The sequence below is a fragment of the Palaemon carinicauda genome, chromosome 6 (genome assembly GCF_036898095.1).
Source record: "Palaemon carinicauda isolate YSFRI2023 chromosome 6, ASM3689809v2, whole genome shotgun sequence".
Taxonomy (NCBI): domain Eukaryota; kingdom Metazoa; phylum Arthropoda; class Malacostraca; order Decapoda; family Palaemonidae; genus Palaemon; species Palaemon carinicauda.
Genome location: NC_090730.1, coordinates 151,348,096 through 151,372,577, shown reverse-complemented (window position 1 = coordinate 151,372,577; position 24,482 = coordinate 151,348,096). Strand labels below are relative to the sequence as shown.

The 24,482-nt window shown below is 35.2% G+C and overlaps 2 protein-coding genes across 2 annotated transcripts; both read right to left on the bottom strand.

The window, feature by feature from the left end:
• Window positions 1-1,589: 1,589 nt before the first annotated feature.
• Window positions 1,590-17,706, bottom strand: LOC137642733 (mucin-3A-like). Its single transcript, XM_068375563.1, has 5 exons — window positions 17,607-17,706; window positions 16,080-16,379; window positions 12,970-13,181; window positions 7,409-10,626; window positions 1,590-2,023 (listed from the first exon to the last, which is right to left on the bottom strand). The coding sequence occupies exons 2-5, from the start codon at window positions 16,245-16,247 to the stop codon at window positions 1,998-2,000; spliced, it is 3,624 nt and encodes a 1,207-aa protein (XP_068231664.1). The 5' UTR covers window positions 16,248-16,379; window positions 17,607-17,706; the 3' UTR covers window positions 1,590-1,997.
• Window positions 3,999-7,398, bottom strand: LOC137642734 (uncharacterized). Its single transcript, XM_068375564.1, has one exon. The coding sequence runs from the start codon at window positions 7,347-7,349 to the stop codon at window positions 4,101-4,103; it is 3,249 nt and encodes a 1,082-aa protein (XP_068231665.1). The 5' UTR covers window positions 7,350-7,398; the 3' UTR covers window positions 3,999-4,100.
• Window positions 17,707-24,482: the final 6,776 nt, after the last annotated feature.

Genomic DNA, 24,482 nt, shown 5'->3' with positions numbered 1-24,482 from the left:
ATACACACGAAAAAAAAATTCAATCTTGGCTTAACTACTGCACTGTAATTGTTTAATGGCTTAACTATTTTCCACTTGGTAAGTGTAGAAAATACTTTTTAGCTATGGTAAGCAGTTCTTCCAGGAGAAGGACACTCCAAGATAAAAAAGATTAAAAAAAATCTCTATCCTTGGGTAGCGCCATAGCCTCTGTACCATAATCTTCCACTGAGGACACACCCAGGTACACTATTCTCTGTTTCCTTCTTTCCTTCCCTCACTGGGCTATTTTCCCTATTGGAGCCCATAGGCTTAAAAACAGCATGTTTTTCCTACTAGGGTGGTAGCATAGCTACTACTACTACTACTACTATTGATAATAATAATAATAATAATAATAATAATAATAATAATAATAATAATAATAATAACTGAGAATAGAACTTTAGCATTACAAAAAAAAAAAAGTTTATTATCTTGCAAAGAATCTTGAATTAATGAAGATAACACTTCAAATTCTGCCAACTCCTATACTTACAAACGTAAAGAAAAGAATCTATTTACTTGCTTTAGCCTGAGGATTGTTTTCCTAGTCATGTATTATTATTATTATTATTATTATTATTATTATTATCATTATTATTATTATTATTATTATTATTATTATTATTATTATTATTATTATTATTATTATTTCTACTTGCTAAGCTACAACCCTAGTTGGAAAAGCAGGATTGTATAAGACCAAGGGCTTCAACAGGGAAAATAGCTCAGTGAGAAAAGGAAATAAATACATTTTGAAATGTCCTTCTTTTAGAAGAGCTGCTTACGATAGCTGAAGTCTCTTCTATCTTTACCTAGAGGTAAGTAGTCACTGAACAATTGTAGTGCAGTAGCTAACCTCTTGAGTGAAGAAGAGTTGTTTGGTAATCTCAGTGTTGTAAAGTGCATGAGGACAGAGGAGAACGTGTAAGAATAGGTCAGACTATTCGGTGTATGTGTAGGCAAAGAAAAATGAGCCGTAATCAGAGATAGGGATCCAAAGTAATACTGTCTGGCCAGTCAAAGCAGCCAATAACTTTCTAGTGGTAGTATATCAACGGGGAGTTGGTGCCCTACCAGCCTACTACCTATCACACGGAGTAGCCCTGTGTCGCACAGGACCTACAAGGTCATGTATTTATTTTTTTTTTTCAAGAGGAGCCCCTTGACTTCTGTTTATTTCCTCTCTTTCTTTCCTTTTATAAATAATTCTTGGTCAAAGGGGGGACGAAGCACTTTTTCACCACGTGTTCCTTCTTGATTAAATTTTCATTTGAATTATCTAGAAGATTGCTGTAACTTAGAACACTCATACAGATACGACTTTACTTAAAATGTTCCATGACATAGAGGTTTTACAAATTAGAGTCAATTGTTTTAATCCAATTTTATTATAAATAAATGACAACGTAACATATCATTAGGGCTAATTACATTCTCGTTGTACTAATTTCTACCTAATGTTCAAATGATACTTATAAAGAATAGGCAATTTATGTAAAATGCCCAACAGATATACTGGAACAACCACTCAAATAAGATTAAAATTAAAGACACACATCTACACTTCTTAGTCAAAGAAGATAATTACAGCATATGATAAATTTGACAGGATTCAAAACTGTCATAAACTCATCTTACTTTATACATCATTCCAGTAAAATGTGGTCAAGTTTTGCACTCAATGCAGTAAAGGGCTGATATAATATAAGTAACCAAAGCACATACAGAGATACACTTGAACCTCCATCTAAATCTGTTAAAATTTTCTTGAATTACGCTGAGGTAATCAACACCATGGTTTTTGCATACATTGAATACATAGCTTGTGCACAAAACAAATATCCAATTTGATCACTTCAAATAAAGGATTAAGTTCATTCAGGCTTGAGGCTGACTCATAATCTCCACCAAGACAGGGACGAAATCCTCTTGCTCGCTGCAATGGTTACCAGCCACCTAAGTCCTGCCTCTCTCTAGTAAACCTTCCCGGTGGCAGGATCTACGAATGTGATAAATAATTCTTTGTGTTAAAGGAGTGACAGTTATGATATGGCGTCTGTTGAGCTTCATGCAAATCAAGTACAATTGGAAAAGATGAAATGTTTAATTCTTTTGTACTGTTTTCAATCAATTTTCGTTATGGAATTAGTGAATTCTGGAGAAAATAACTCCTTTATTAGGATGAATTATGCTAAAAACTCTGTCTTATCGCATATTTATAATGAAATATATTGAAAAATGTGATGAATAATAGAAAAAATATATATTCCTGATTCCCAACAATTGTTGGATTTCAATTAAATTAGTTAAATGATTTCTAAACATTAGTGACTTGGTGGCTGGATGAAACATTGCCGAGAAGAGTGATACTATTCCCACTCAGCCATAACCGTTGAATTCATACTTGTTAAAAAATGCCCAAATCATCAGGTAAGCAATATTTAATTGCAAATGACCTAGCCCATCTTGATGTTGCAAAGTACCTCATTCCAGGTTCCTGGAAATGAGATCTATGCTGGAAAGTTCCCAGCGAAAAGTTATGAAAGTTAGTCAGTAGGTCTAACTCTTATGCTGTTGGAATGCAAACATGTCAACGTCATAACTTTCGAAATAAATTTAATTTGATTTCATGAAATTAAAGGGCTTAGAAAATGGCCAATCATCAAAGAAACATATATCTGTTTCATTGAAAGGAACAACAGGCTAAGATTATTAAACAAGAACAATAAAGAAAGGTTTTTGAGCTTTCATAAAGTTCCGAAGATGAACTGGGGAGAGATTGCAAAGTAAGAAACACTATACATGAATAAAACTGTCTATTTTTTTTCAAATAAATGACTAAAGAAGAATCCCAAAGAAAGTTTTCCAATTAAACTAGAATTATGAAATCTATGTTTTGTGATAAAGAAAGATAATGAGGGATACAAAAGTACAGTTGTGACCTAGATTTACTCAAAGTTTTATGGAGTTTTTGATGTCCAAGTGGCACATTTAGAATTTCTGAACCTCAGGAGGATAATGGCTTTTTAAAGACCTGAAACTTATAAATGTTTTCTCTTTTTAAGCTCAATAAATGAACAGAAAATATCACTGGTATTTACGCTACGTGGAACTCGGGAGACGGAAATTAAGTATTGTAACTATTTTTTTTTCCGGACAGATATTGAATTTAGAAGGAAACTGGAGGAACACAGCAGGGAGGTCAAACTTCATTTTAAAGAGGCTTCTCTATAAGGTCTATACTCCTATTTCTGGCTATATGATATGCTAATATACAAATATTCTTAACAGAAAGAAGAATGTAGAAAGTGATCAGTTAACGAAAATTTAAGTGAAAATACTTGTACATTCTCAGAAATGGAAAATACAAATTTATATCAAAATTGGAAGTATATTGATGGTTATGTATAGTGTAGTCAACAATAAAATAAATGATGGGAAACTAGGCTTTGGTGCAAGAAGTTTCATTTTGAAGTAGGTTACATAAACAAATCAATCATTCAGACCCTAAGTAACAAGCATGTCTGGTTACAAAGAAGCATTGACCATTATAGTGTTATGCACTGTCAATGTTATGAAACTACTCTATTTTATATATACACTATCAGTAACACTAATTGCGAATTAGGCTGTCAATATCAGAAACGAAGGAATCCATTTCACAGCATTGCATAATAAAAAAAAAATATACTATAGGCCTACTCAATTTTTTTTATGAGGCGCATTTGCACTGACTCGCAGCGGTGCCCTTTTAGCTCGGAAAAGTTTCCTACTCTCTGATTGGTCAGAATTATCTTGTCCAACCAATCAGCGATCAGGAAACTTTTCCGAGCTAAATGGGCACCCTTGCGAGTCGGTGCAAATCTGCCTCCCTTAAAAGAATTGACTATAGAAATTGGTGAAAACTGAAAATCAATTTTGATCTTATAAACTACTGTGAACCATCTAGTGATGGTTTCAGGTAACGAATTCGTTCTATTCAACAATATCATACATGATTTACTTTTATAAATCTTATTCTTAAGAAATACTGGAACGGTTATGGGTTGAAAACAAAGAAAATATATAACACCAGATTATAGAGATGATATATAGGGACAGTTCCATGCTAAAATACAGTATGGATATGAAGGATGGTTATTGAATACAAATGGATAAGGACAAGTTCTCTTTTGAAGTCGTCCGTCATGAGTGCAGTGATTGTATTCTCTGCAACAATTGCCAAGGAGGCAAGATGGGTAGTTGCCTTGCACTTCGCACTGTTTGACAGTTTTACCACCAGTTGGGCAATCTGTTGCACGGAGGCACACGGGATATATTGGGTCAGTATTAAATACAAGACCGCCTGAACATTGCAATATTAAAGGTTTGTATGTTTTCCCTGTGGCAGGCTGGCATTGTATAAATTCTGGGCAACAATCTTTGCATTTCGGAAACCTCCCTGGATGGCGACAGTGAGTAGCATTGGCTGTTGGACCGTACTTTTGGGGATCGTATGGACAATCGTGCGGTGGCACACAATAAGGATAGGTGGATATTGGATTAAATACCAGTCCTTCGGGGCACTGCTTCCTTGTCTTTATTAATTTGTCCCCCTGATGATAACAATAATCATAAGATGAAATGCATCGCTCGCTGCTTGCAAAGTAACCAGCATGGTGGCAATATGCAATGCTTGAAATGATAGATACAATTTGTGACGGGGGAGTGGATGCGTGAGACTGGGGTTTCCCACAAGATGTAACACAAGGTATATGATTACTACAGGTCGAGTAATTAGCATTGAATATCGGCCTTCCGGCTGGACACTCCATGCGCACTGGAGACAAGATTCCTTCGGATAAAGTACAGTAGTAGTAGAAATGACAGTTCCTTGGATCAGGAATAACCGTGTTCAATATTTTGCAAGATACCAGGCAAGGATCAGGAGTAGCAGTAGTACTAACAACTGCAGTTGTCTCCTTTAAAGATTCTTCTTGGACAGGGGCTAGGTTAGAGCACGGATTATAGCAGGTACCCTTGGCTACGCATTGCTTTTCATCAACATCAAATATGGGAGAATGAAAAGGACATTTGCTTCTAACTGGCTGGGGAATTAGACCACTGAGGTGTATACATACATAGTAATAATGGCAGTCAGTTAAATCAGGAAGCAGTGTGCCTTGTTTCTTGCATTCAGGAAAACATTTTATTGGGCTGGGCAGAGTTGTACTGGAGGAACTTGAGGTATTGATTTCTTGAGAGCTTGTAACCATAGTAAAAGCTGTGACTGATGAAGATGATAAAGTTGTTTTATGTGGGTTTGCAGTTACACCACTAAGAGAAGAAGTGCTCATAAGCTTGGGGGTTATTTCATCTGAATAAATTTCACTCAAAGTTGACACTGATTCAGAGTCCTCTGTATAATCTGTGAACTCTGAAGGAATATCAGTATAGTACGAAAAATCTTCATTAGATGTTATATCTTCTAATGGTTGCACTGTAGTACTTAACAAAGCAGGAAGAGCCAAAGTTTCCTCTATTCCAGTTGGTGAATGAAGAATGGTAGTCATAAGGTCCTGTGACGTCAGGTTGGTAATATCTGATGAGTCAGTTGAGATATTGTGACTCAGATCTGTGTAGTTCAGTTGTGATGCAATAGTTTTATTACATATTTTGATACAAGGGACATTTGTCTGACAGCTTTTCGTATTCAAATGGAAAACAGGCCTCTCTAATGGACACTTGACTTTAGTAACATACTTTTTCCCCTGTGTAATCATGCAAACATAGTAAGCATGACAATCCCGTGGATCATGGGTGATTGTGTTGTGACTCTCACATACTGGCATACAGTCCTCGTTGCTCAAAGGAACTAAATCGTCAGTGAATGTTTGAGGTGTAGTGTCTGTGACATTTTCCATTTCAGATATTTCATCAATTCCATTTAAATGTGATAGGGTTGTTGTATGATTGTCATCTTGAACAGCATCCAGTGAATTTTCCGTAAGTACATCTACAGTAGAATTACTTGTGTTTGAGCAAACAGTGTTACACTTAGTATCTGCAATGCAACTTCCAACCATATTGTCAAAAACACTTTTATCTTTGGGGCACTTCATTTTGATGGGTGTTAGGCTTCCAGTTTCTGTAAGCGTGCAGATGTGATAGGCATGGCAGTCAGTTGGATCATATACTAAGGTATCTGGTTTTTTGCATATTGGAAGGCAATTATCTTCTGTATCTGTGGTAGAAAATGTGAAAGATTCTGTTGATGATGCAGGAAACACTGTTGGTTTGGTACATCGTGTATTGCAATTAACGAATTTTGAACATTCCATGCTTACTGGGTCAAAGAAAGGTTTAGTTCTTGGACACTTTCCACGAACAGGTTCAAGAGTCAGGTCATTGAGAAATATGCAGATATAGTAGCGAGTACAGTCAGATGGATCTGGCACAGAAGAATAAGGAATCAAACATTTAGGATTGCAGTCGGTATTCATGATATCTGTTGGAGCTGTTGGGGAGATGGTAACAGGTTTCTGGCATGTTACAACACATGGAGCCTTTGCTTGGCACCGTCCCTCATCACGACTGAAAACCGGTCGATTCGCAGGACACGCAATTCTTCTAGGTTTTGATATAATATCATTTAAGAAATGACAAACATAGAAGTAGTGGCAATCTGTAGGGTCTGGTAGCCAAGAATCGGGAACTAAACATGTTGGACTACACTCTGACGGATTATCATTAGTTGACAAAACGATTTCATAATTTGGATGTGAAAAAGTAGAAGGAAGGGTTTGATAGCTTTCATTTTTGGTTATTAACTCCTCTTCATGTACAGTGTAGAAACCAGTAGAAATTGGAGGAGGATTAGGAGTGGTGTTTGCAGAACTGATTGTGGGGAAAGTGGTAGAAATACTAGATGAGGTTGATATTGACAACGATGATGATGATGACACTGACGATGATGGAGATGTTTCTGGATGAGCTTCTGTAGTCGTCATAGAAATATTATTTAGTGGACACTTAACCTTACAGATGGCATTGCTTTTACACTTCCTAGTCTCCAAAACAAAGACAGGACGTCTCATTGGACACTTGATCCGTATGGGATGCAATGTTAGATTCTTTGCAATCTTACATAGATAATAGTAATGGCAGTCTGTTGGATCTGCTTCCTTTACATATGGTGCATTACAAGTGACATCACATGGATTTAAGAATGTCTGGTTTGATGGTGCATGTGGAATATCCATATTGATATTTGATGAAACTGTTGTAAGTGATTCTGTACCTAATGCACTATTGTTCACCCCTATTTTTGAGTGCATATTACCCATGAGAAAATCTACTGGCAATATATTTTGGTTAGTGTATTCTAAAGTTACCGAGTTCATACCTTGTGTTATTGTTTTAGTTGCTGCTGTTGCTGAAAATAGCACATCATAAGTAGTGGAAACTCCTTTCTCGGGGCAACGTGGGCGGCACTTGATTCCTCTTAGGCACATCTTGAGAGTGGGGCTGAAGGTTGGCATAACAGAAGGGCATACATAAGATTTTGCAACTACCTCACCTCTGAACATTACACATTTATAATATTTAGAACAGTCCTTTGGGTTGGGAAAACGAGTGTTGGGAACGAGACACGTCTGAGGCTTACAGTCCTCTGGATTTTGATCTATGTCAGGTAAGATATCCGTAGCTTGTATAGTAGTCAAATGAGAGGTAGAAGTATATGATGATGTCAGCAAATCAGAAGGTGGGGTAACTGAGGAGCTGCCAAGTGTCTGAGTAATAAATGGTAAAACTGGTGTAATGATAACTGGGGGAACCATTTCAGATACATTAGTGACTCCAGCTGAAATACTTGATGAGTCAACTGTATGCATTGGTTGAATTACAGCTTCCATAGTGCTAGGGACATTTGTAACCCCACTAATGAAAGAATAACTTTGGGTTTCTTGTAAATGACTTTCAGTTGTCAAAGTAGAGGTGTGGGTGACACCTGTAATTAAAGATAAACTTTGTGAGATTAACGGCTGGCTTTCAAGATCTAATGTAGGTATTTGGGTGATACCAGTAATGAAAGAATAGCTCTGAGTAGTTGATGTAGGTGTTTGGGTGACACCAGTAATAAAAGAATAGTTTTGAGAGGATGAAAACTGACTTTCAGTAGTTAATGTAGGTATCAGGGTGACGCCAGTAATGAAAGAATGACTTTCAGTTGTTAATGTAGGTATTAGAGTGACACCAGTAATGAAAGAATTACTTTGGGTAGTTAATGTAGGTATTTGAGTGACACCAGAAATGAAAGAATAACTTTCAGTAGTTAATGTAGGTATCTGAGTGACACCAGTAATGAAAGAATGATTTGCAGTTGTTAATGTAGGTATTTGGGTGACACCAGTAATGAAAGAGTAACTTTGTGTAGTTAATGAAGGTGTTTGAGTGACGCCAGTAATGAAAGAGTAACTTTGAGTGGTTAATGAAGGTGTTTGAGTGACACCAGTAATGAAAGAGTAACTTTGTGTAGTTAATGAAGGTGTTTGAGTGACACCAGTAATGAAAGAGTAACTTTGTGTAGTTAATGAAGGTATTTGAGTGACACCAGTAATGAAAGAGTAACTTTGTGTAGTTAATGAAGGTATTTGAGTGACACCAGTAATGAAAGAATGACTTTCAGTAGTTAATGTAGGTATCTGAGTGACACCAGTAATGAAAGAGTGACTTTCAGTAGTTAATGTAGGTATCTGAGTGACACCAGTAAAGAAAGAATGATTTGCAGTTGTTAATGTAGGTATTTGGGTGACACCAGTAATGAAAGAGTAACTTTGTGTAGTTAATGAAGGTATTTGAGTGACACCAGTAATGAAAGAATGACTTTCAGTAGTTAATGAAGGTATCTGAGTGACACCAGTAATGAAAGAGTGACTTTGAGTAGTTAATGAAGGTATTTGAGTGACACCAGTAATGAATGAGTGACTTTGAGTAGTTAATGAAGGTATTTGAGTGACACCAGTAATGAAAGAATAACTTTCAGTAGTTAATGAAGGTATTTGAGTGACACCAGTAATGAAAGAGTGACTTTCAGTAGTTAATGAAGGTATTTGAGTGACACCAGTGATGAAAGAATGACTTTCAGTAGTTAATGAAGGTATTTGAGTGACACCAGAAATGAAAGAATAACTTTCAGTAGTTAATGAAGGTATTTGAGTGACACCAGTAATGAAAGAGTGACTTTGAGAAGTTAATGAAGGTATTTGAGTGACACCAGTAATGAAAGAGTGACTTTGAGTAGTTAATGAAGGTATTTGAGTGACACCAGTAATGAAAGAGTGACTTTGAGTAGTTAATGAAGGTATTTGAGTGACACCAGTAATGAAAGAGTGACTTTGAGTAGTTAATGTAGGTATTAGAGTGACACCAGTAATGAAAGAGTGACTTTCAGTAGTTAATGTAGGTATTAGAGTGACACCAGTAATGAAAGAGTGACTTTGAGTAGTTAATGAAGGTATTTGAGTGACACCAGTAATGAAAGAGTGACTTTGAGTTGTTGATGTAGGTATTTGAATTACACCAGTAATTAAAGAAGGACTTTCAGTTGTTAATGAAGGTATTTGAGTGACACCAGTAATTAAAGAAGGACTTTCAGTTGTTAATGAAGGTATTTGAGTGACACCAGTAATAAAAGAGTGACTGTGAGTAGTTAATGAAGGTATCTGAATGACACCAGTAATGAAAGAGTAACTTTGAGTAGTTAATGAAGGTATCTGAGTGACACCGGTAAGGAAAGAATGACTTTGGAATGATGACGGTGATAGTGTTTCATCTACCATGGTAAGAGGTATATGAGTTACCCCAGATATAAAACTATAATCCTCCGATGTTTGTGATTGTGGTTTATCTGGCAGAGTTTCAGTGACGTTAGTGATACTAGTGCTGCTATTGCTTCCTAATGTAACTGTTGGTCTGTGATTCAAAGTAGAGTTGCAATTACTCTGTGGAGCTACTGCTGTGACCGTGCCAGGTAAATTGACTGGAAGCACAGATGTAGCTAAGATAGGTGTCTGGGTATCAGAGGGTAAAGCTGCTGGAATGTCCGTTGTAGCAGTAGAGAGAAGGAGAGGTGTCGAGCTGCTATTGCCTTCTAATGTAACTGTTGGTCTGTGATTCAAAGTAGAGTTGCAGTTACTTTGTGGGCCTACTGCTGTGACCGTGCCAGGTAAATTGACTGGAAGCACAGATGTAGCTAAGATAGATGTCTGGGTATCAGAGGGTAAAGCTTCTGGAATGTCCGTTGTAGCAGTAGAGAGAAGGAGAGGTGTCGATGAATATTCAGAGTTTGAAGAGTCATTTCCATTCAGAAAATGCACAGCAGTCACTGATTGCATTTGGCTGATTTGGACAGGTTCCAACTCCCTGATAAAATCATTGGCCCTAACATGAGGATCTGCCAATGGACGATCTTTACGTGCTACTTCGAATGGTGTAGAATGTAGTGGGACTACGGAGCATTGATGGCCATTGTACGTAACACTTTCCAATGTGCTAGAGAAAAGGCCATGATGACTGCAAGATACATGACAGTGGCCTCTACGCGAGCAACGCTGCAGGTTCCTGTAATATGCATAAAAAATTGTACATTCAAGTAAAAACAGAAAGGAACTTATCTTTATGAAAATGAAAAAAATATGATAGAAAATGTAATTACCTTTTCTATCATAATTCTGATAAATATGAAACATCAACAGTTTAAATATGGTAGCATACTCAACATACAAAATAATCTCGTAGATATTCTTATATCATGTCACTTTGTGTGTTAGTCTTTGTTCCCCTGTTTTTTCTTTTACAATTCAATTAGAAACTTTCCCTCAGACCCCTAGTTTCAGATATGTGTTATAAGCAAAAATTTACAGATGTTATATGCAGTTTAAACCAAGCATACTACCAAATGGATATTGGAATTTTACACCAAAATATAAGTATTCTAACATTATTTCACCTAAACCAGGCTTTGATAGACGGCATTCTTTCACAACAACGTTGTATTCACTGGCATATTTTATATTGTGAATCGAGAAGAGTTTAGTATAAAGGTAATGAGAAAAGTATTCAAGATATCAGAATGATAGGTGGAAAAGTTAGAAAACAGATGAAACTTGTGTCGTAAGTTTCAACTCTTTCTTCACACGACTGTTTCTAATAAAAATATAAACAAATCCACTGGAAAGGAAGGAATAAAATGCGCTGATTAGATAATATTGAAAAATTTTGTTACAAGTTTAGAGGAAGATGAATTTCTATCTTTGCAAGGAACATCTGTTTTGTCACAGGTATCATAAATGACGAGCAGCGTATGCACTTAAAGGTTTAAAGGTTTCTCATGAATGTCAGAGGCAAGGAACAGTGACACTACCCTAGCAAGCAGGACAATGCCCTAGAGACTGACCATATATTATACGATCAGCCCCCAAGCCCCTGTCCACCCAAGCTAGGACCAGGGAGGGTCAGGTAATGGCTGTTGATGACTCAACAAATAGGCCTATAGGGTCCCCCAAACCTCCTCAATCTTAGCTGACAAGGATGGTAAGGTTGCAGACACTAAAGGCACTAACGAGTCTGAGCGGGACTCGAAATCCCGTCTGGCAAACACCAGGCAGAGACGTTACCAATCAGGCCACAACAACCCCTAAAGATTTCCACTGAAAGATGACTGGGAGACACTCACATCATGGAACAATATGTATGATCTGTTCTTTACTATATTAGCCACATGAAGCAAATGGAGAAAACTAACCCTCCTCCATGCAATAACTAAGATAAAACCAAGAGACCAATTTTACTGATAAGGTGGTATATCGGGTAGATATATTTTGAATGAGAATTAAAGCAAATCATATTTCTTAGAGTACTTCTACCGTGACTTTACTCCTGCCCAGATTTTAGAGATCTAAATTCCAGTAGGTCTGTTTGCCTTTTCGTGGTAACAAATAACATTTAGCCTTTATAATTAGCTGGCCAACTGCAGATTGGTGATGGTGGGAGACTTTCGTCTGATCGCTCACAGCAAACCAACCTAGTGTCCATGGCCTTGACTAGTATAGCTTTTCTGATCATGGCGATACGCAAACCCGACCTTTTACCAAGTTAAGGTATCTCCACTCGGAAAGGAACAAGATCCTTTAAATATTCCCAAAGTATAGGTAGTAGGTTGGCCTGGGCACCAGCCGCCCGTTGAAATACTACCGCTTGAGAGTTATGGGGTCCTTTGACTGGCCAGACAGTACTACATAGGACCCTTCTCTCTGGTTACGGTTCTTTCCCTTTGCCTACACAGACACCGAATAGTCTGGCCTATCCTTTACAGATTCTCCTCTGTCCTCATACACCTGACAACACTGTGATTACTAGACAATTCTTCTTCACCCAAGGGGTTAACTATTGCACTGTAATTGTTCAGTGGCTACTTTCCTCTTGGTAAGGGTAGAAGAGAGACTTTAGCTATGGTAAGCAGCTCTTCTAGGAGAAGGACACTCCAAAATCAAACCATTGTCCTCTATTCTTGGGTAGTGCCATAGCCTCTGTACCATGGTCTTACACTGCCTTGGGTTAGAGTTCTCTTGCTTGATGGTACACTCGGGCACACTTTTCTATCTAGTTTCTCTTCCTCTTGTTCTGTTAAAGTTTTTATAGTTTAAATAGGAAATATTTATTTTAGTATTGTTAATATTCGTAAAATTTTTATTTTTCCTTATTTCCTTTCCTTACTGGGCTATTTTCCCTGTTGGGGCCCATGGGCTTGTAGTATCCTGCTTTTCCAACTAGGGTTGTAGCTTAGCATTTAATAATAATAATAATAATATTCTATTAATAGAGAAGGCATGCCATCTACCACCACTAACAGACCAATAAATATAATAAAAATAGCATCTTTGTATATCGAAAACAAGATATTACCTATTATAAACATCCCCTTCGCTAGGGCAAGAGCATCTCAGGAGAACCATCACATCCGAAGCAGGATTCGCAGTGTCCCTCGTAGCCAAGACACGAATGCCTCCATTTCCGCTGGATCTCGAAACGGTCTTGCAGACGAAGAAGTGGCTGCAGGAGGCCCGGTCTGGGAAGAGGTCGTTCTCCTGGAGGCAGGTGGGTAAGCACTCGTTGCTCTGGAAGATGAGGAGTGAGAGTGTGTGTGTGATGAGTGAAATGAAAATGATGCTATTTATTATTTGATGATGCATATTATTTTCCCTCCAAAACTTGGAATTATCTAAAAATACTCTTAGGCCTCATGCGTGTGTTTTGGATTAGTGAACAGTCTATTGTTTTATATATATATATATATATATATATATATATATATATATATATATATATATATATATATATATATATATGTATATACATATGTATATATATATATATATATATATATATATATATATATATATATATATATATATGAGCAAAACTCACAGGTTTGATGCATATACATCGCTAGCTAGCTAGATAGATAGATAGATAGGGTAATACTAACAGGTTTCCTAATGTTTTACTTTCTAAAGATGTATATGAATATTAATGAAAAGGGGTGGATATAATTACACAAAAAAGTGAAACTTATCTTACGCTATCAACAAAAGAACCCACTTATAGGTCCTATTCATTTATATGTTTTGGTTTCAGCACTACGTTTCCATTCAGATAGACAGATGTGATAGTGCAAGGCTTTGTAGACTGCAAACATTTCAACCCTTTCAATTCTTCGGTAATGGCTTTTCATATGTATGCAGATACAAAATAACTTTATTCAATTTGTTTTTATCTATCCGATAACACACCTTTAGGTAGAGAAAGAGATTAATAATTCACTGACAAATATTAGAGAAATCAATAAAACAAGTTCTTATTGTTTACTCAAGAAGCTGTACGAAATAAAACTTATTCAGTTTTTTTATGAAATTCTGAACAAACATAACATTTATCTATGGAACAATTGATAGTTAGCAGAAAAATTACCTGATGAATAAATAACAAATCTAAAAGCGTGAGGTCGTTTTAAAATGGAGAGCAGTCTTCAGTTCACTAATAGAAAGATACCACAAGATCACATTAAATATGCTGGTTACCTTATTAGCATAATAATTATAGCTATTATATCCTATGAGAAAATATTTTTCTTAATTTTGCTAATATTACCCATATTTTGGTGACCTTTATTAGCACATGAAAGTCCTTTTTTTATGTTTTATTCCTTTTTCCAGCACATATGCCTTATGTGTATTCTGCAAGAAAATCTTCAATGGTGTATTTGATGAGGAAAAAGTTTTGCATAACTTGAAGTTTTTCACACAATTTGATATGAATATTTCCATTTTGTGATAGTTAGTTAGTTATATATTACTTTGAAAAGTATCAGATTGCCATGATGTTTCATATATATGTACATACATAAATGAGTATATACATACTCACGAACACATACACCACACACACACATACACACACACACACACACACACACACACACATATATATATATATATATATATATATATATATATATATATATATATACATACTTTATATGTGCTTGTTTAGGTGCTGGAGTGTAAAATTACTATATCGGACTAAAGGGAAATTATGAAAGAGAAATGTACAGACACATTCAAGAACATATGAACTTTTTATTTCTATATAAGTACATTGGTTTCTATCTCTTAAAATAAGAACTGGCTTTCAAAAAAATAAAAGAAAAACGATTAAAATGTAGGCTATCTCTTTTGGGAACATCAGACCTTTGGTTGATTCAGCCTAACACAGGTGTTCTTTAATCTAACCCGATATTTTAATAACATAGTTATATCCAAGATCAAGAGCTTCGTTATACCACTTTCAGATATTTCATCTCGATAGATCACAATCTATCTTCAAAATCAGAATTTCTTTTCATGCATCCGTCTCCCGCATTCATTACAATATTCCATCCTCTAGAGGTGACTTTTTGTATCTAATTCTATTTAGTCCCTTTTTCTTTCCTTCCCTTTTCTTTATTCCTATTTTTTCTTAGGATTGAGACTTCATGAAGGCCTTAAGGGATACAACCTCATCAGTTTATGATATTATTATAGATAAATAATAAAAGAAATATAAGTAAAAAGAAAAAAAAATCTGGAACTGACTGACTGACAGTTCTTCTTCTTTGCCATTCATGCACATACTTTGACACCTTTAGGGCTTCCTCTGAAAGTACCCTGAACGCATTCTAAAAATCCTAATTTTCATATGAATAATCCCTAGCAGCTTTGAACCATTGTAAAGAATTTATCTTGATAAATGCTAGGCCTACTGTACATACATGAGTATGAAAAGAAGATTTCTGGAAGAAATTTGGTTGATGGCAAATTTTAACTACAAAAAAAGTAAAATTCTAGATTTTTAAAGAATGTTAATCTTTTTAATTGGTCACCACATACAATTATTTCAATCATTATCGTTATTGCAAAGGGTTAGCAATTTTTTTAATATCATTAATAGAACATTTACAAATGCTATCAAGGATAAAATTTCAAACAATTTACAGACACACACACACACACACACACACACACACATATATATATATATATATATATATATATATATATATATATACTGTATATATAGATAGATACACGCACACACACACACACACATATATATATATATATATATATATATATATATATATATATATATATATATTTTATATATATATATAGATAGATAGATAGATAGATAGATAGATGGATAGAGATACACATAAAACACACACACACACGCACACACACATTTTATATATATATATATATATATATATATATATATATATATATATATATATATATATATATATATGTACACACACACAAAACTCATAGATTCCTTACACAAGTTAAACTATCAGTAAAAAGGGATCATTTCTATATCTACTTGACGAATCAAATGTAAAAAATCATAAGGAGCCATAAAATAGTCTTCACCGAGCTTACAGTACATAGCAACATAACAAAACCAAGACTTACCTGCCCATTATCCACGTATTTCTTTGCTCCCTGGGAACTTCCATCGTTGTAAAGATTCCACCTTCCTTGGTCAACAGGTGTAGGACTAGCGGTCGCCGGAATTGACCAATGAAGAAGCCATGTGAATAGGCTTATAGTCGCGATGACTAGACTGAAATTCCTGGTCATGATTAGTGAGAACACTTTTACGTCCTTTTTATTAGTCTTTTTCTCAGTATTTCGCCCACTTTTCAGTCTTTATATACTGGCGGTATGACGATCAGTTGCGCTGGTCGCCAGAGGTCATCCCGCAAATCACTCCTTGAATTAAAAAGACAATTGCTTTGCTGGAAGGCGGTACTAGTAAACAGTTTGGGAGCCCCACCGGATTTCCGTTTCTCTTTTTGCATTTAATTATTATTTCTCTATAAAATTATTATTACATCTTTCTCAAACCCTTTTATTATTAGAATTCTTAATTCCAGTTCCATGAAGCAAACAGCCCATTATGTGCGTGTGTATGTTAGTGTGTTTGCAGTAATAGTAGGCCTAGGGTTTAATTAAGATTCGCTTAATTTTAATGTGTTTAGTCAACCTAAGCTGTGAATTATGCGTTATATAGTTAGTTGGCTAAGATGGGTTAGACAAGGGTGATAAATTATCAATTGCATTCTCTATAATACTATCTGAAAACTTGTTCTTCCTTGTAGAGTAAAAAAAAGCATACATGTATATATATATATATATATATATATATATATATATATATATATATATATATATATACAGTTTATATATATATATATATATATATATATATATATACAGTTCATATATATATATATATATATATATATATATATATATATATATATATATATATATACATATATATGTATGTGTGTGTACATATACAGTATATGGGTGTGTGTGTTTACGTACCAAAGTTATATCTTCAACACTAAAATATTTAATTTTCAACTACATTGTGATGCACTTACATTGAAATAAAAGAAAATTATGTAAACAAAGGAGTTATTTTTTTTTTCAATTATAAAGATATTTCGGAGAGTAGGAAAAATCTACCCAATATTTATTGTCCAAGTGTGATTATCATTTAAAATTAAGATTTTTTTTTTATTGATGTAGATGTCAAAACTCACATACAAACGTGCAAGACCAATAGAACAGACTTACATACAGTTCTGTATTTCTAGATAGTGTCACTTCACCTTAAAATTAAATCATATTATTATTCAAAGTTCTCGTGGTCATGAAAAAAATATGTCTTTTTCGGTTTAACTTTTGTTTGATTTTCCAGCAAACCAGAGTTCACCAAAGACAATTTCTCATTCCAGCCCAACTTTTAACTTTTCGGCTTCCAACTGCTCTGTTACTAAAACTGTTCTTTCCTTCTATTACGGCCTAATTAAAACATTCTGTTGTATCTTATTTATCTTATTAGTTCGACATAACTAAAACAGTTAAACTTTTCACGTCCCGAAAAGAAATAATCAGTTTGCAACTAGATATTAAAATCCTGCAAACCTAAAGCCGACCAATCACGATCGCGCCGAGGCACCTCTTCTTCCTCCGTCCAGGTCTGAGGAATCCCGCCGACTCTTTGCTACACATAACAACACTCTACCTTCCCACGTCCGTTTGAGGGTTTGTTTACCAGGACCCCCGAACGGGAGCGGGACGTCTTTTGTATACACATACACCTACGGGCGCTGACCCCTGTTCTTGGGCTGTAGGAAAGGGGCGTTCGCGCTTCCTTGGTTCTCCCGGCAGAAGATTCAAGATATCTTGTCATCCTGTTAAATCTTCCTAGATAGGGCGGCAATGTTATTTGCCATTTCACCGTCGTTTAGGTATATATATATATATATATATATATATATATATATATATATATATATATATATATATATATATATATATATATATATATATACATATGCATGTATATATATATATATATATATATATATATATATATATATATATACACATATGCATGTATATATATATATATATATATATATATATATATATATATATATATATACATATGCATGTATATATATATATATATATATATATATATATATATATATATATATATATATATATATATATATATATAATATATATATATATATATATATATATATATATATATATATATATATATATATATATATATATATATATATATATATATTTCACTACGTTGGTATCCGACCCCACCGTCTCTCTCTCTCTCTCTCTCTCTCTCTCTCTCTCTCTCTCTCTCTCTCTCTCTCTCTCTCTCTCTCAATAAAGGAATGCAGGTGGTCAAGTTTTAGAACCTCACGAAATCGTGTTAAAAAAAAAAAAAAACTTGGTGGACCTTGCAAGTAATTCGCCAGCAATTGAAATGATCACGTACAGTACTTTGTACTACATCAAGATGCCAATCCTAATTAAGCTTTAGTACCACAAATAAATGCAATCCGTAATACTTTTGTTCTAACTTGTGGGACAAACGATTACCTAAAACCGTAAGACGCACACATGCTTCGTTCTCTGCCCTCAAGGTAAGTCATTACTGTAATACACGACTCATGACCGAATGCCCTGTGCTCAAATTAAGTTTACTTTTCTTTACTGATAAAAAAGAAAATTGTTGTCTTCACATTTCCATTGTTCTACCTTACATAACTTAAGTATGGTAGAGTGTAGCACACAAACTACACTAGGCCTACTCATACCTATACCCTCAAGCTAAACAGAGAATGATATATAGCTGTCATAGTGCCGTAATTAGTAGCAAAACAAATGATTTATCCTCTCCTATATTGACCACCCTACAGTCGAAGCACAAACACGTCAGATATTAAAACAAGACTTATGCTTTTGTTAACAGATGTTATATGCATTTAGGTCCTAAGTTCATTGTGCATTGTAGAAAGCAACAGGTGTTAAAACCAAAGAATGAAATGCAGTTAAACGTATTTTGCTCATCCGGTAATAAATGTCTCGATACGTCATGTAAGCCTGACGCTTCGTGGCGTTATTTTCAGACGTTCATTGAAAATCAAAATCTTTTTGTAAGTAATTAATGGCCACGACGTCGTGTGTAAACACTCATACTTATTGCAAGTATGTTCTTGATAGTGTACCGAATATGTAAAGTTAGACACAGGAATTCCTGGCAAACCTTTCTCTGAGGAAGTGCGCCCTGCCGCATCCTTACTCTACGGCGAGTAACCAAACAAATAGTGCAGGAAAAGATAGTAGAGGTGGTGGGTGGGGCTAAATACAAGAACTCGCAGTGCAGTAAGGGTGCGACAGGGTGCACATCCTAAGAACGAAGTGTGCCAGGAATTCGTGTTTCCAACTGTACATAAGACGCAAGTTACTGGAATTGGATCTGAATAGATCATTATCAGTAATGAATCGTTATAATTACAAGCAATGGCGTTCACAAGCTTTTCAGTATGCCGATAGATTTACCACCGTTTCTGTTGATAATAGATCCCATGGAAAACAAAAACTATGCTATGAGATGTAACAGTATTACGAAATATGATCGTGATAAGGAGCTGATGATGGATAGTTTTAAGTATAAAAAAAAACACTTAGGTATTGATCCAGCCTTATGAACTGGATACTTTATCAGTGTACGAACAAACATTAAGGTTATCGCTTTACTCTACTTACTTTACTTTGATGGCTGCTTTTTCGGTCCCATACAGCAGGGGAACCCAACTCTCTACAGGACCTCCACTGTCGTTTTACCTTGTTCGTTCAGAGTATTTAACGTTTCAAATCGCGTATTGTTCATTTACTGTTCAATCCTCACTGCTGTACGATTATCTAAATAGGAAAGTCTTCAGTTTCCTCTTGAAAGCCTTAATGTCTTCAGTCATTCGAATGTTTTGTGGGAGCTTATTATGTAGTCTCGGGGCCGCATATTTAAAGGCTCTGGAGCCTAAAGTAGATATGTATCTAGGTTCCAACCGTTTGAAGCCATCTGTAACTATTCTCGTGTCGACACGATTTGTTGGCTGTGCAATATGTAGCATTTCTCTTAAGTATTTTGGACGACCGGTTCTGATAAATTGGTGGGTTATTGTACATATTTTAAATTCAATTCTCACTTTAATCGGCATCCAGTGTAAATCAATTGGTATAGGGGTGATCCTTTCTCTAGGTGGGACACCTTTTATCAGTCTTGCTCCTCTGTTTATTATGTTTCGTAATTTCCTAAGTTGCACTTTTGGTGAATTGTAATAAATAGAGATGCAGTAGTCAATATTGGTAAGAAGCTCATCATAGAAATCAAATAGGCAAAAATAGTTTTCCCCTCTGCACATCACCTGCATATAATCATGGCAGAAATTCTAACAAGGTGTTTACAAAGAGATAAGATACAGTTACTAAATTATTCTGGAGTTTTGCGCGTATTTCATATTTCCAAAATAAAAAATACCAGAATTCTAAAGCAAACAAACTTTACACACACACACACACACACACACACACACACATATATATATATATATATATATATATATATATATATATATATATATATATATATATATATTAGCCTATTACTAGCCAATCTATAACCCTAAACCTAAAAGCAGGATGCTATAAGCCCAAGGGTTCCAACAGGAATTAAAAAGCCAAGTGAGGAAAGGAAATAAAGAAATAAATAAACTACAAGAGAAGTAGTGAAGTTTTAAAATAAGACATTTTAAGAACAGTAACAACATTAAAATTGATTTTTCATATATAAGCCATATAAACTTCAAAAAAAAAAAAAGATAAAAGGAACGAGAAAGAAAGAATAGTGTGCCTAAATGTACTCTCAAGCAAGAAAACTCTACCACAAGACAATGGAAGACCATGGTACAGAGGCTATTGCACTACCCAAAACTAGAGAACAATGGTTTGACTTTGGAGGAGTTTCCTCCTAAAAGAGATGCTTGCCATAGCTAAAGAGTCTCGTCTACCCATACCAAGAGGAAAGTGACCACAGAACAACTACAGTGCAGTAGTTTACACCTTGAACGAAGAATTGTTTGCTAATCTCAGTGTTGTCAGGCATATGAGGGCAGAGGAGAATGTGGAAAGAATATGCCAGACTATTTGGTATATGTGTAAGCAAAGGAAAAAGGAGCCGTAACCAGAGAGAGGTATACAATATTGTGTTCTACTGTCTGGCCAGTCAAAGGACCCAATAACTCCCTAGCGGTAGTATCTCAATGGGTGGATGGTATTTGAATTTTTGCCAGCCATTAATTCCGTTTTCTTGTAATTTCTGTTACGACCGCAAGCTATTCTTTACTGAAAACGCAGACACAAAGGCTATAAATATAGGCCAAATTAAACAAACAATAAAGTACCGTATATACCTAGAATAGCTATAACGACAATGTGTTGTTCCATTTATTGTTATATCAAGCTTAAAAGGTAGAATTATCCAGTAATTTAAAGTTATTTTTTTCTCTCCATTCCGAAACTTGATCAACCGCCCTATCCACAGGTCAAATCCATCAACTCTCTCTCTCTCTCTCTCTCTCTCTCTCTCTCTCTCTCACTCTCTCTCTCTCTCTCTCTCTCTCTCTCTCCCTCTCTCTCTCTCTCTCTCTCTCTTCTTGCAAGGGGCCATTTGCTTTGTCGCCGGGAACGAAGTACTGATGACTCGAGAAGTCGGCGTCCAGTGTATGTTTTGGATTCCCACTCTTTGTTGGCCCGAAAGAAGGACGTCGTGGATTGACGTACAAGGGGTCTGTTTGACACGCCGTGAGCTAGACGAAAAGAAGTCAGCTGGGCACCAATGGGTGTTTGCCATTTAAACATTTTCTGGGGTTCTTGACCCTAGGAAACAGTAAGAAAAAGAGGGTGAGATGAAAAATACGAAGGGAGATGGGGGAGAAACACCACACAGCCGGATGGCAGAAGGTTGAAGATGGGAATATTTGCTCATAGTGAAGGAAGCATCTAGAAGAGAACTACTGAATAAAAGATATATTAATATTTGGGATAATTTTTCGATATATTCAAGCAGTCTGCAATAGTGACGAAATTGTATTTGTTTCACTCTTATTTTGCGCATAACTCATTATTATTATTATTATTATCAATATATATATTAATATATATATATATATATATATATATATATATATATATATATATGCTGTATGTGTGCATGTGTGTGTTTCAATATTACGCCGTTTCTCTTTACAGTGGAAGACTCCAGAAAATAACAGCACGAGTCACTATGCCATTCCTCTTTTATCAGTTGAATCACACTTACATCTACATAATTTACTCATCAACATCGCATCGAACCCCCTTCACATATTGCACCAGTCAATCCTATATCCCCTGCCCTCATGCGCTCCCTAAATATCAAGGCTCTTTCTCTCCAATGGGTCTTTCATGTGTCTATCTAACCCTTTCGAGATATTCCTCTACTCCTACCTCCTAGCACTTCTGAATTAAACACACTTTCACGAACTAATTGTCCTCATTCTTTCAATATGATCGAACCACCTCGAAATACTCTGTTCCATATTTAGACATATGCTAGGCTTTCAACCTTATTCTGCACATCTCCCTATTTCTCACCCTACCGGTTCTTCAAACCTCACATATTAGGCAACAATTCATCTCATCAGGTTCAAGTTTTTTTTTTTTTCCATCATCTATACCTCACTTCCACAGAGGAAATACTTTTCAAAAATCCCACGGACAACTCAAGTCTCTTAGCAATCTTTTGCACACATCCTGATACCTTTCATACCAAGACTTCAGAACATTCTAGCTTTCTGGTTCCTAGCAAGTATTTTTGGACGAATTCGCTTGTTTCATACTATTTTCCACCTCAAATGTAATGAATTAATTTCGAATAACTACTTCGCAATGAACTTAAGGAAATGGAGGTGTAATTAACTTTTTTTAAAGGGACTGCCTGATTCGAGGAGATTTACAACCCATGACATGATTGCTTGGTACTCATCACTGTGCGAAATTTGGTGAATATCATATTCGTCCTCTTTTCTGTTAATCTAAACTTGAATTGTAACTGGACTTGAATTTTAACTGCTAAATCAGCTTCTGAAGATTACTCAGTTACTAAAGCCAACGCTATGTGTGTGACCATACCTGTCATATATTTGGAGATCAAGAAAACTTGTCTCTAAGTATCTTTGTAGTTGTTATATTCTCAATTGTATTTTTTTTTTTTTAATCTAAGGAAAGGAGCAAATCGGGTTGTTCGTCTGACCGTTTCTCTCCAGCCAGCAAGTTTCCCAATTATCTTGGAATCCGTTTTTCCTGATCTCTATATTTCCCCTTTTCTTCAGAGGTCGAATTATATTTCCTAAAGTGCTATTATCTACTGAGTTTTTTTCGGATTAGGCAAGAGAAGGAAAACTAATGGACAGTCCACTTGGTCTCTATAAAATAAACTACGGTAAATAAGCTCTATGTTTAGTCTACTTTACGGGTTCTTAAAACGACACTTGTGAATGTTTCTAAGACTTACGGTAAACTATAGATAATTTAGAAAAAAAAAATTACTGCACATTAGAGTCATTGTTGACCCCTAATATTCCAAATTTGAAAACCGAATTCTTCGTAAAAAATCGTACCCCTTTCTACAAGAATAAACTTTAGTCCTTTAGAATATCTTCGAAAGTTTTTAATTGATACTTTCTGTACATTAGACCTTTACCTTTTATTTGAGTATCACTTACCTGACACCTCTTATTCTAATATGATGCGTGAGTCAATATTTGATAGTATTTTGTTTGGATTTCAATCTCGTGTACACGTGATAGGACATGTGATACTGGGTTTGTTTTATTGATATAAGGATTTTTTATTTCTTATATCAATATTCTATTTATTTTTTTGATTTTCTGCTTGAGTCTTTCTCTAGTGTTTGCGATCAATCACCTTCGCTTCTTTTGTGCTCGGAATTTCTCCGGTCTTCTATTTGTTTTTGTTTTTTTCTCGGCGCATTCGGTATAAATAATGCATAATCAGATAGTATTGTCAGGCTAGGAGGAACGTAGAGAGGAGACGTCCCCTTTTTTGTTTCATTTGTTTGATGTCGGCTACCCCCAAAAATTGGGGGAAGTGCTTTGGTATATATATGTATGTATGTATGTATGTATGTAAGTATGTATGTATGTATGTATATTATTATTATTATTATTATTATTATTATTATTATTATTATTATTATTATTATTATTATTATCATTATTAATCAATAGCCAAGCTACAAGCCTAGTTGGAAAAGCAAGATGTTATAAGCCCAATGGCTCCAACAGGGAAGAATAGCCCAGAGAGAAAAGGAAATAAGGAAATAAATAAACGATATAAGAAGTAATGGAAAATTAAAATAAAATA